The 14288-nt window shown below is 44.2% G+C and overlaps 1 protein-coding gene across 1 annotated transcript in view; it reads right to left on the reverse strand.

The window, feature by feature from the left end:
• Positions 1-14288, reverse strand: part of LOC124788892 — a 123556-nt gene that overhangs the window by 80884 nt on the left and 28384 nt on the right. The window contains exons 4-5 of the mRNA XM_047256173.1: positions 10920-11203; positions 717-978 (exon numbers count right to left, since the gene is read on the reverse strand). Of these exons, the coding sequence (XP_047112129.1) occupies positions 717-978; positions 10920-11203 (546 nt within the window). The remainder of the gene's footprint in view (positions 1-716; positions 979-10919; positions 11204-14288) is intronic.

A 14288-nucleotide genomic window follows, 5' to 3' on the forward strand; every position in this document is an offset into this window, starting at 1 on the left:
CGCCTTTCATTTAGTTGCAAAGACGAAACTGACCTTCCTGAATGTAAAACACAGTATCGACAGTGTGAGGCACCTAACTTTCTCACCTCAAAATTCATTTTACCCGTTCAAGACTATTGTAATCTTTTTTGATTTAGGCCAGTGTTTCCCAACAGGTGGTCCGCGGACCCCCAGGGGTCCGCAAGATGCTATTAGAATAAAAAATGTATTAAGTTTATTGCATATGATAACAGATTTTTTGTTTTGGCCGCTTCCTGCATGAGCGGAGCTTTAGCGAACGCTAACTTCTGCGTCTAGTATCTTCATAGAGCCAACTAACACTAGCAGACTCTAGCGCAAAACTAGAATTAGATAGAGGCAAATAGTTCTGCTGTATGTCCTTAGACTGAGTGAGCTGCCTCTAAAGCTCTATATTTTTTCAGTAATGAATATGTCAATGTTTTTTCTAAGTACCAAAAATAGAAAAGACTCTTAATTCGGCTTTTTTTAGGTACTTGATAATGTGATATGACAAGGTAACAATTATGCTCGATGAGGGTGTCCTCGAGAAAATTTTGTTGGGAACCCCTGATCTAGGCGAATAGTGACCAGGCCATCATGAAATGGTAATTGCCAGCAGCTCACCTCCTGCCTTGGGGATGAAATCACAATGAAGAAGGAAAAAAGAAGACATCGACGACGAGGAGCGCAGGCAGCCGCTGCGGAGCCGGACTGACCTTGGCCGGGGTGTCCGCGGAGACGCTGTCCTCGCTAGAGTCGCTGGCGTTGCTGAGCTGGGAGGCGCGGCTGCTGAGCTCCAGGCCGGCCGGCTGGCGGGCGCGGCGCGCCGCGGCGCCGCCCGCCGCCAGCTCCTCCACGTCGTCGTCGGCGTCGCCGTCGCCGTCGCCGTCCTCGTCCGTGTGCACGCGGTCGCGCGCGTCCGCCAGGTAGCTCAGGATGTCGTACTTGCTCGCGCCCTCGAACATAGACCGCCCCTGCCTGCGGCACGCACCGACAGCTTCGTTCACTCCACCTCTCACAAATAAATTATATTCTCACTTAAATGACAAAATATTGGCAACTAGAATTTTCTGTAACTTGTCAAAAGCATCTGATTTACAGTTCACATTGTCCAGAGTTCGAATATAATGAAATCAAAGATCTCGCGTCAGCGGTCGTGCAGCGGCGGATGCACCGGTTCCCGTCAGATCGTCGAAGTTAACCCTTTCGTGGTTGAAGGAATGATGTGATACATACGTCCTACCGAATAAATTCGCAGTTTTGAGTCTTGTGACATCTACATCTCGTATCTGTCTGGTGTTAGCATGTACCGAGATGCTTTCGGAGAAAAATACTAAGGACTCTGGAGTGGATATACAGAAGGCTGAGAGCGATCAAATGCGTCTCCTTGGCCGGCCGCAGTGGTCGAGCGGTTAAGCGCTTCAGTCGGCAACCATGCGGCTGCTACGGTCACAGGTTCGAATCCTGCCTCGGGCATGGATGCGTCTGATGTCCTTAGGTTAGTTAGGTTTAAGTAGTTCTAAGTCTAGGGGACTGATGACCTCAGATGCTAAGTCCCATAGTGCTTAGAGCCATTTGAACCATCGTCTGCTTCTGTTTATACAGGGTGTTACAAAAAGGTACGGCCAAACTTTCAGGAAACTCACCTCACACACAAATAAAGAAAAGATGTTACGTGGACATGTGTCCGGAAACGTTTGATTTCCATGTTAGAGCTCATTTTACTTTCGTCAGTATGTACTGTACTTCCTTGATTCACCGCCAGTTGGCCCAATTGAAGGAAGGTAATGTTGACTTCGGTGCTTGTGTTGACGTACGACTCATTGCTCTACAGTAATAGCATCAAGCACATCACTACGTAGCATCAACAGGTTAGTGTTCATCACGAACGTGGTTTTGCAGTCAGAGCAATGTTTACAAATGCGGAGTTGGCAGATGCCCATTTGATGTATGGATTAGCACGGGGCAATAGCCGTGGCGCGGTACGTTTGTATCGAAACAGATTTCCAGAACGAAGGTGTCCCGACAGGAAGACGTTCGAAGCAATTGATCGGCGTCTTAGGGAGCACGGAACATTCCAGCCTATGACTCACGACTGGGGAAGACCTAGAACGACGAGGACACCCGCAATGGACGAGGCAATTCTTCGTGCAGTTGACGATAACCCCAATGTCAGCGTTGCTGCTGTACAAGGAAACGTTGACCACGTCACTGTATGGAGAGTGCTACGGGAGAACCAGTTGTTTCCGTACCATGTACAGCGTGTGCAGGCACTACCAGCAGCTGATTGGCCTCCACGGGTACACTTCTGCGAATGGTTCATCCAACAATGTGTCAATCCTCATTTCAGTGCAAATGTTGTCTTTACAGACGAGGCTTCATCCCAACGTGATCAAATTGTAAATTTTCACAATCAACATGTGTGAGCTGACGAGAATCCGCACGCAATTGTGCAATCACGCCATCAACACAGATTTTCTGTGAACGTTTGGGCAGGCATTGTTGGTGATGTCTTGATTGGGCCCGATGTTCTTCCACCTACGCTCAATGGAGCACGTTATCATGATTTCATACGGGATACTCTACCTGTGCTACTAGAACATGTGCCTTTACAAGTACGACACAACATGTGGTTCATGCACGATGGAGCTCCTGCACATTTCAGTCGAAGTGTTCGTACGCTTCTCAACAACAGATTCGGTGACCGATGGATTGGTAGAGGCGGACCAATTCCATGGCCTCCACGCTCTCCTGACCTCAACCCTCTTGACTTTCATTTTTGGGGGCATTTGAAAGCTCTTGTCTACGCAACCCCGGTACCAAATGTAGAGACTCTTCGTGCTCGTATTGTGGACGGCTGTGATACAATACGCCATTCTCCAGGGCTGCACCAGCGCATCAGGGATTCCATGCGGCGGAGGGTGAATGCATGTATCCTCGCTAACGGAGGACAGTTTGAACATTTCCTGTAACAAAGTATTTGAAGTCACGCTGGTACGTTCTGTTGCTGTGTGTTTCCATTCCATGATTAATGTGATTTGAAGAGAAGTAATAAAATGAGCTCTAACATGGAAAGAAAGCGTTTCCGGACACATGTCCACATAACACATTTTCTTTCTTTGTGTGTGAAGAATGTTTCCTGAAAGTTTGGCCGTACCTTTTTGTAACACCCTGTATGTGGCACATTGTGCCTGTTTCACGAAAGTCAGATCAAATCACCATCTTCTCCATTCCGAGACTGTGTGAAGTAACTAATTACTTCTCTACTACATCATAGACGCCCTAGTGAATCTGATAGTTTGTAGATAATCTGTATGTAGTGGGACATATATGCTCCAGGAAACTTCATAGAATCTAGAAAATATTTGTGTGTGGTATGTCAAAGGCATATTCAAAGGTTATGTTTAAAACTTGTGTGTGATACTCCACGTTTCCGGTTCTCAGGAGAATAAATATGTTTGGGTACTAGTTTGTTATACTTTCTCCCATGATTTTTTTCCAGATGATGATTCTGAAATTAACACTTTAACTCTGTAAATCCTAGGTTCACATGAAAACATGGATCTAGTTAGATTCGTAGAACACGCTTGTCCCACTTCACCATTTTCAAAATCGGTCAGCTGAGAAATTTTTTTTGTAATGAAAGTGTATTATTTATCATAAAGAAAGACAATTTTTGACCTTTTATTTTTCAAATTACGCAAAATAAATTTTAACCATGAAAGGGTTAAGCAACGTCGGTTGTGGCCAATACTTGCAAGGGTGACCATCCCTGTAACCCGTGCGCTCTTGACAAGTTCCCGTTTACCTTTGCGGCAGAGGGAAAAGGAGGGGTGGTGCCGCAAAGTGCCTGATCACTCGTCTTTGCGCCAATGTCCTGGACTAAATTCCAAACCTCTCCGCAGCGTCTCGTGAAGTGATCTATAATGACCGAATCGTGAAAGGTTGCCAGCCACAAAACGAAAATTCGTCTAAGCATGATTATTAGCTATAAGCCTTGTAACCTAAGTAGAAGCGTACAGGCTGCTTTCGTCAGTCCATTAAGAGATTACAAATAATGGGAAGCCTATGGTTTCACGCTCACTGATTACGAATCAGAGGTAAAAAAATACGCAGTCACGTACCATCTGTATACAGACTGCCCCAAATGAGATTTATAGAGGCCCTCAAACGTCAGTCGAGGCAGTGGACAGCGAATAGAAGAGTTCGAGAGTTCCACAGCGAGAAGAGTGCCAGATCGAGTAGCCTCGGATGACCAACAGCGAACAGCAAATTCTACGTACGCGAACGTTATCTTCAGTTCAGCTTGTACACTAAGAAGGACTTGCAAAACCTTCCCTGCACATATCTCTGGACTAGGGTTACTGATTTCCATCGTACATTTGTCCACATGTACGTATGTCACTTTCACGGCGACGAGTGCTTGACAGTCTCACACTTCCTTTGGTCGTGGTCTGTAGTACCATACGTTAGTCTGTATACCCGAATCTTAAAGTTATACGCCGGGTACTCACTTGTTTTGCTAATTAACAGGAGAATCTAGTAAGCCTCATCTATGTTTTACACTTACTGAAGTTATAGACTATTGTCTGTGCTTTTGTGCACGTTCAAATAGCTCTGAGCACTATGGGACTTAACATCTGAGGTCATCAGTCCCCTAGAACTTAGAACCAATTAAATCTAACTGACCTAAGGACATCACACACATCCATGCCCGAGGCAGGATTCGAACTTGCGACCGTAGCAGCCGCGTGGTTCAGGACTGAAGTGCCTAGAACTGCTCGACCACAGCGGCCGGCCTATCTGAGCGCGACCCCGTTGCTGTTTCACTCCTGTAGTTAACTGCTCGTGTGCTAAGAAATGGATGACCTCAACTCCCGTGTCGCCTCTGACCTGGGTGTGAGATATTAAGTAAGTATGTTGCGACCCACGGTGAGTTACGACAGGGGGCATGGGGCACTACTGATGGTGATCCGTTTGCCAGGTGGAGAAGTTGTGTTCGGTGGCCTCCTTGGGATTCAACAGCAATAGGCTATGTGCCGGCACCGGATTTCGCCCAGTCCTTTCTCTCATCACCACACACACACACACACACACACACACAGCAGTCATGGGTACTTCACAGTACGCGAAGGAGAGATGCCTGCGGGTGTGATGGATAGAAATCAGCTTTCCAAATTAGGCACTGAACCTGTCCTTCGGTGTTCCCAGCCAATCAGGCCTAAGACGTTACTTTTAGAGATCTAGCGCATAACTAGTTTTCATACTGTCTAACTAAAAGTACTCTAATTGGACTCCAATAGTAACGCATTAAGACGGAGCATCATCTTCCAAATGGTGTACTGCAGGGATCAATATCGGGTCCGCTCGTATTCTTGTTAGATGTAAATATATCAAAAAAAACCTTGAATAGCTCTCTTTGCCGACGATCCAAGAAGTATAATCAAACCTAATGGAAAAACTTCATCGCTTGAAAGATATGAATAAAATTTTCTTGAAAATGGTATCTTGTTATCTGCAAATGGGATGTTACTGCATTTACAACAAACAAAATATATGAATATCTGTACCGTGCGAAACCTGTGGATACATACTTTTTATTGTAAGGAGCCAATATCTAGTTGACCGTTTGGCTTAGGGGTACGGGGATTTCTCGGACGCACTGTACAATCGGCTCGATATTGGCCACCCCGATATCACGTTCGACAGTTCACTCCGTCTTCTGTGGGGCCGTATCCTCTCCTGCATGAGCGACTTTCTGGTCAATGTCGACTACTCGCTGTGTATGCGCGTCACGCGACTGCGTGTAAATCAGCCGTCACCACGACCCGAGTGGCACAGGGACGTCAGTGACCAGTTTACCGTGTAAAGAGTGGAGTGCTGAAGCTTCGAGTATGCTGCAGACTGTGCGTGTGCAGGAACATGTGACTGTGCCGCCGTTCGAGTTAACTTATCGTCGTCAATCACTCGTTTATACTAATGGATTTTATACTTTTGTGTCTTTTTATTTATTTTGTTGTTTGCTTTGCTTTCGTGAATCATTGCAAAGATTGCACGAGTGATCTGTATTTTTCCTTGTAGTGTTCTCCGGCAAGAGAGACGAAGTATCTGGAAGCACAGAAGATATTTATTTTCACAATACCTAGACAAAGAAATAGCCCGCATTGTATATAACAAGGGTACAGATAGATAACCGTTTAGTAATGAAAATGGTTTCAATGGTGAAAAAGTCAGGTCTGTTTAACGGGAAAAATAATTTTCGGTGTTATTTGTCACTTATAAAGAAAATAAGATGCAAAGTATGAAGTTAAAAAGCGCTGTTTATTGTCGAGTATATATCGTTTGACGTATTTGTAAGTATACATTTTCTCGGGTAAATAAATGTAGATTTTTGAAATGTTTGGACGACACACTACCTATTCTTTGAGTTCTCAGGAGCATGGAGAATTCGCCATGCGGTCGCTGTCAAGAACATTCACAGCGGAATTTATTTTGGTCGTTAATAAACTCTGTTATTATTTCTTGTTCCTTCATTCTCACACTATACTGCGATTTTTTCTTTAAAATGATGGCTCCTCACACCCTCATTTTCACCATTCAGGAGCCGAATTGCACAGTGGAATTTTAGCGCCGGCATGTAAACGGAAACGATCACTCATGACAGCCGAGGCTGAATAGAGGATTAAAGCGGCAGGGGCGCCGCAGTAGTTCCACTCGCAACAGGTAGTCGATTGAGAAAAAGAATTCGCTCGTGAAAAAGGGTTAAGTGTGAGTCCACTGGCCATAAAGCGTTCGCGTGCTTCCTCGACGCGATATGTGTCGTAAGTGGCAGGCCAATATCCTCTTTATGTCATCTGTTCAGAAGCGCCGAGCGAATGGTGCTGAACTGTTTGGTCCGTGCTGTAGAGCCAGTTCTAACTTATTTATTTCAGTTTCTGCTTCCAGTCACTTTTTATTTGATGCTTAATCTAACATAATGCAACGCGTTTCGAACATGTTCTGTTCATCTTCAGGCGTTTATACATACATACATACATACATAGAGAAATGTTACTTAAAAATAAACAGTCTTAAACTAGATTAATCTAGAACACTTTGTGCATTGTTTTTTACTGTAGCTGCTGTGTTGTGTGTATAACATCGAAGCAATTTGTGCAGTGAATTACGTTGGCAATCAGTGACAAAATATAATGTGCAATAGTCTAATGTCAATCAACAGCTCCGCCATTACACCACTGATGCAAGTGAGGTAGCAAGATGATGAAATTGCTGTGATACACATAGTCAACCACAAAGAAGAAAACCAGTAGAAGTCATCACTGATTTCGATTTCTAGCCATACACTGCCCCCCTCCTTCCCCCCAAATGCCAAACCAGCAGCTACAGTAAAAAAAAGGACAAAGTGTTCTAGATTAATCTAGTTTAAGACTGTTTATTTTGAAGTACCATTTCTCTATGTATGTATGTATAAACGCCTGAAGTTGAACAGAACATGTTAGAAACGCGTTGCATTATGTTAGATTAAGCATAAAATAAAAAGTGACTGGTAGCAGAAACATGAAATAAATAGTTATCCCACACAGTCACGGTTCACAAACATAGCCATTATGGCTGAAAATAATTCAGTTCTGACTTAACAACAAGTCCGGTTCAGCCTAGAAATAAGCTGTACGTCTCACGTCCTCAATCTCACGCAATCCACTGAGAGTGACTTTAAAACCCAGAAAATTGCTGGAGTAGCTTTTAATGATCCGATGGCTTTTTATGACACTGTTAGTCACAGTGCATTGACAGAGAAAATGTATGGGATAACGAAAGATTATCGTTTCACAAAACTTGTTCAAAGTTTGTTCCAAAACAGGGAGTTTTGTGTGGTCTTCCAGGTTCAGCGTAGTTCACGGTGGAGTCAAAGAAATGACTTACCACAAGGAAGTATTTTTTCGCCGATGTTATTTAACATCGCATCGATACCAATGACGACCACAAGCAATTTGCTTCATGCCGACGACCTGGCATTAGCCATTAAAGGGAAATTCTTTGAAGACGTTGAAGCCCACCTGTGAGTTGCACTGAGACTGTTTAAACCTAGCTAACCACAATTAAGCACGTCGCATACTTAACATCACATGGCAAGGAATACACCTAGTAAATACGCCCCATTCAAAACATCTGATAGTTACCGTGGATCGTACTCTGTACAAACAGCATTGCAAGAATACGATGATGATGATGGAAATAATATCCTTCGCAGAATCACTACAAGAACTTACGGCACTTGACCACAAAATGTGAGAACGACGGCACTATCGACATGTTACAGTGCTGCAGAGTATGCATGCCCAGTCTGGTACAAATCTATCCACGGAAACATAGTTGACAAGGCGCTAAACGAAACGCATAGACTCATTAGAGGTCGGCTGAAACCAACGCTATTTGTTAATTAGTCGTGAACCGTCTGTCAACGCGCAGAGAACAAATCAGGCTCGTTAGGAAACCCAACCATTTACATTAGCACGTTCCAGCAGACCCAAGGTTCAGGTCCAGAAGACGTTACCTCAACATCTCTTCAGTCCTGCAAAAAGCATCATTTACAGCAACGAAACAACTTTGGATTTCTCGACGTGAGAATAACTCTACCTGGTCTCTCCCTTCGAAAACGCGTTCACCAGATCATGAACAAAACTGGATTATATGGAGGTCGCTCAACAGCCTTTGTTCTGGAGTTGTAAGCTGGAGGAATATCCCCCAAAAATGACAGTTCTCTGTGGGTACCACCAGCTGTGAGAGCCGCAGGCTATCGATCGCCTACTGGAGTGTCATCTGTGCGCTGCATCTTGAACAGAGGGAGATCTGGCTGGCACTCTGAGCGCGACTGATGTTGCAAGATTTTGGTCACCAGAAATGTAATTGATTTTTCTTTCTTTCATTGACTTTTAACGGCAATAACCATGTATTGTATTCGTTTCTGACTCTAATAAATGTAATTTTACGTAATTGACCTACGTACTTGTTGAAAACTGTCATCTTGGTTATTGTGCTTTTTGTCATTCTTAATTTTCTATGTGCTACACTACTGGCCATTAAAATTGCTACACCAAGAAGATGACGTGCTACAGACGAGAAATTTAACCGACGGGAAGGATGCTGTGATATGCAAATGATTAGCTTTTCAGAGCATTCACACAAGGTTGGCGCCGGTGGCGACACCTACAACGTGCTGACATGAGGAAAGTTACCAACCGATTTCTCATACACAAACAGCTGTTGACCGGCTTTGCCTGGTGAAACGTTGTTGTGCTGCCTCGTGTGAGGAGGAGAAAAGCGTACCATCACGTTTCCGGCTTTGATAAACGCCGGATTGTAGCCTATCGCGATTGCGGTTTATCGTATCGCGACATCGCTGCTCGCGTTGGTAGAGATCCAATGACTGTTAGCAGAATATGGAATCGGTGGGTTCAGGAGGGTAATACGGAACGCCGTGCTGGATCCCAACGGCCTCGTATCACTAGCAGTCGAGATGACAGGCATCTTATCCGCATGGCTGTAACGGATCGTGCAGCCACGTCTCGATCCCTGAATCAACAGATGAGGACGTTTGCAAGAACAACAGCCATCTGCACGAACAGTTAGACGACGTTTGCAGCAGCATGGACTATCAGTTCGCAGACCATGGCTGCGGTTACCCTTGACGCTGCATCACAGAAAGGAGCGCCTACGATGGTGTTCTCAACGACGAACCTGGGTGCACGAATGGCAAAACGTCATTTTTTCGGATGAATCCAGGTTCTTTTTACAGCATCATGATGGTCACATCCGTTTTTGGCGACATCGCGGTGAACGAACATTGGAAGCGTGTATTCGTCATCGCCATACTGGCGTATCACCCGGTATGATGGTATTGGGTGCCACTGGTTACACGTCTCGGTCACCTCTTGTTTGCATTGACGTCACTCTGAACAGTGGGCGTTACATTTCAGATGTGTTACGACCCGTGGCTCTACCCTTCATTCGATCCCTGCGAAACCCTACATTTCAGCAGGATAATGCACGACCGCATGTTGCAGGTCCTGTACGGGCCTTTCTGGATACAGAAAATTTTCGACTGTGCGCTGGCTAGCACATTTTCCAGATCTCTCACCAACTCAACACGTCTGGTCAATGGTGGCCGACCAACTGGCTCGTCACAGTACGCCAGTCACTACTCTTGATGCCGGCCGGAGTGCCCTAGCGGTTCTAGGCGCTACAGTCTCGAACCGCGCGACATCTACGGTCGCATGTTCGAATTCTGCTTCGGGCATGGATGTGTGTGATGTCCTTAGGTTAGTTAGGTTTAAGTAGTTCTAAGTTCTAGGGGACTGATGATCTCAGAAGTTAAGTCCCATAGTGGTCAGAGCCATTTGAACCATTTGAACTACTCTTGAACTGTGGTATCGTGTTGAAGCTGCAGGGGCACCTGTACCTGTACACGCCATCCAAGGTCTGTTTGACTCAACGCCAAGGCGTATCAAGGCCGTTATTACGGCCAGATGTGGTTGTTCTGGGTACTGATTTCTCATGATCTATGCACCCAAATTGCGTGAAAATGTAATCACATGTCAGTTCTGGTATAATATATTTGTTCAATGAATACCCGTTTATCATCTGCATTTCTTCTTGGTGTAGCAATTTTAGTGGCCAGTAGTGTATTTTATAGGATTTATCAAAATTTCATTCTGATAAAGACACGCTTAGTAGATGTCGAAACCTAGGTCAGTGCACCTAACAGTTATTTGCAAACGGTTGGCTGTATTATCCTGTGTTGAAACTAGTACACGGTTGCTGAGTAACAGCCATGCTTAAAACCGCTAATAGATAATAAAATAAAACAGTTGCAGTCAGGCTGGGAGCGCGTTCGCTGTCGGAAGGCGCGACGTACTGACCCGTGCGCATCTGGGGGCTGCGGCACACCGTGCTCGTCCTGCACGATGACCGCGGGAGCCGCCGCGGAGGGCGTGGTCGCCGCCGAGGAGGTGGCCGTGGTGGTGGGCGTGGGCGACGCCGTGGCCGTGGGCGCGCCGATCTCCTCGTAGATGTGGTCTTTGATACTCTCGTACAGGTCCTCCTCCTGGTCATGCTCCTGCCCTTGATCCTCATCCTGCTCCTGCTGCTCCGCATCTGCCGCACCCTTCTCCGCTCCATCTTCCTTGCGGCTACCGCTTGTCTTCTGTAATGCCAACCACAACACCTACATTTTGGGTTATCTATTGAGGAGCATCGCTACCAAAAGAAAAATGCGAACAGGAAAACGCTCTCATGTAGGAAAACGAATTGGTGTAGGAAAGACTAATGTTTTATACAGGAAGATCCAACGCATATTTAAACTCTGCGCTGGACAGGAACTCGATTCTGGGACCTTTGTCTTTCGTGGGCAAGTGCTATACTGACTGAGCTACCTCCGCACGTATTGCGGACAGTTCTGCCAGCTTTACTTCCCCAGTACCTTTTTTTCCAAACTTCACATACGTTCTTCTTGCGGGACTAACGCTCACGGGCGAAACGACACAACGGAGCATTGATTTACAAGGAGGCCTCACACTAACTGGAGTTTTCTATTTTTTTATATTTATGGTACATGAAGCACAGAGCTCTAATGTCAGTTTCTCAAAGGAGTTCGATGTAACTTTGAAGTTTCCTGAGCGTCTGAGACCACAAATCAAGGTCTCTTTTCGACTGGCCGCATGGCTCTATGGTGAAATCTGGCTTACTCTGTGGGCAGCCTGGGTTCGAGTCTTGACTGTAGTAAATTTTTAAACAACGGTGCATGTTCCGTGAGCATTTCTTTGAAACGTACAATACCTAAGGACGAAAAAATAATAATTTGTAGTTCCCTTAATTCAAGAAATCTTTATTAGCAATCTTTTATAAAAGATCAGTACTTAAGAATTTACATTTGCCATAAAACTGGATTTTTCTGTACGATATTTGATTAGAAATAATAAGACGTGCATGTTTCATACAAAAGACGACTAGATACGTCTTAATCAGCGTACATACGATAAATTTTATATTTAAATAAAATAGGCAATCGAAAAAACAGTGACCGAAATGAGAGTCGAACCGGTGATCACCAGTCTCGAGCGCCACTGATTTTTTTTCATCTTTATGTATTACGTGAAACTTGTATATATGTACATTATCATACTTCACGGAAATTCTCGCAGAACATGCACCTTTATTTACAAATTTGCATGCGCCAAGAATCTTTGTCAGGACCCCCACATGACAAGCAAACATTCGGCCACGCTGCCTGTCGCAAGAAATTCGATCTTTCTTTACGTTACGCTGAAGACACTTGGAAATCTTCGGAGTTGACTTTCTCGAGAATTTTTGAAAGTTGCATCGAACTGCTTTGGGAAATTGATATCTGAGTTCTGAACTTGATGTACCATGAGTATATAAAATTACAAAAATTTGATCGTCGTCTGGTCTCCTTGTCAGCCATAGTCTTAGGGATTGTTGCCAGATTGTATTTTCACTATGTGGTGGAATGCGAGAAGATTTTAAATTATTTGGTACATTGAAATTACGTGCAGAAAAAGTTGGAGAGCGATACTGGCGGAAGTGAGGCTCTGAGGTCAAGTCATTATACGTGCGGAGATAGTTCAGTTGATGGAGTACTTGCCCCAAAGGTCCCCGGTTCGAGCACGGTCCGTAACACAGTTTTAATCTGCCAAGAAGTTTCACATTACCGCCCGCTACGCTACAGAGTGCAAATTTATTCTGGAAACATTTTCCTAGGCTTTGGCTTAGCCTTTTCTGCGTATTTTCCTTTCTTCCAGGAATGCTAGTCTCACAGGGTACGCACGAGAACTTTTGCGAAGTTTGGAAGGTAGGGGAAGAGATACCGGCTGAAGTAAAGCTGTGAGGACGTCTAGTAAGTCGTGCTTGGATGGCCAGTCGGGAGAGCAGTTGTCCGCCACGAGTCCAAGTCTGGCACACAGTTTTTAATCTGTCCGGTAGGTTCAAATCAACGCACACTCTGCTTTTGAGTGAAAATTCATTTCGAATGTCAAATGCAATTTAAATAAAATTAGAGATCTTTCTCCGAATGTCAGAGAAAAGGAGATCTATACCACTTGCTATTTTCCTGCAGTTTCTTCGAAGCACAGTAAAACCGTTTCGTACGAAAACTTCCTTTCTAGAAAGTGCTCCTGTTTTATTGTGTCATTGAGACTGTCAAACACACAAAGCCCTTATTTTTATTTGATACAATAGTAAAATGTCTACATGAAATTTGGTGTACCATCTGTTGTTACATAAACACTCTGATGACCAGATGTATACTTCCCAGTCTCTGTTCGTTTTTGTTATCTATTTTGACTCTATTGATAGGTCCAGATTCCTCAGATGTAAGTGCTGTACATATGTAGATGTTTTAAAATAATCTTGACTTATCGTTGAAGCTGTTCATGCTATAATTTGTATGTATGTAGGGTGCCCCAGGATGAATGGTTGATAGTCAGGTATATGACCGAAATGATCATTCGAAGCAAAAAGTCTAGTAAACTGAGCCCTAAAATCGATATCTTAAGACCTATGATCATTTCTTCATCTTAGACACTGTGAAACAAATCTCTACTATTGCAAGCTCTTCGCTTTCTACACTCTGAGAGGTGTTAGCATGAACCAAACAAGAAAAAATGTCCAGTAAACATGGACTCCAAAGTGCATACCTTAAGAATTAAGGCTCTTGGTCACCTTCGCTGTATTGAAACACATCTCTTCTACTGATACAGCACTCACAGCGATTAAAGGACGCATTTTAAAGCTCATGTTTACTAGAAAATTTTTTAATGTTTTGGACCATACCATCTTCGACTCAAAATACGGGAAGCAGAGGGCTTAAAGTAGAAGACATTGTTTCACAGTATCGAGGATGAAGTACTCATAGAAGTTAAGGTATCCATTTTAGAAGCCCATGTTTACTAAGCTTTTTTGCTTCTAATGATCGTTCCTGTCCTGTTCCTGAATACTGACCCTTCCTTCTTGGACATAATATGTATGATTTTATATCTGTACCAAGCTGATATGGTCCAAAAAACCCAAAATAAATAAAGAAAATTGGTCCTCTGTACGTATACACTGATTTAAACTAAAATTCACTTAATCTCAGGAGACATTATGCCATAATATAAGGGCTATTCGGAAAGTAAGGTCGGATAGGGTGCGAAAGCGAAACCACAGTGAAAATTCTATGAAGCTTTGCGGAGATGTGTTGGGGTGTGTCTAGTATTCCCGTCGATCGCGTC

This window comes from Schistocerca piceifrons, chromosome 3 (genome assembly GCF_021461385.2).
Source record: "Schistocerca piceifrons isolate TAMUIC-IGC-003096 chromosome 3, iqSchPice1.1, whole genome shotgun sequence".
In the NCBI taxonomy this organism is placed as follows: Eukaryota; Metazoa; Arthropoda; class Insecta; order Orthoptera; family Acrididae; genus Schistocerca; species Schistocerca piceifrons.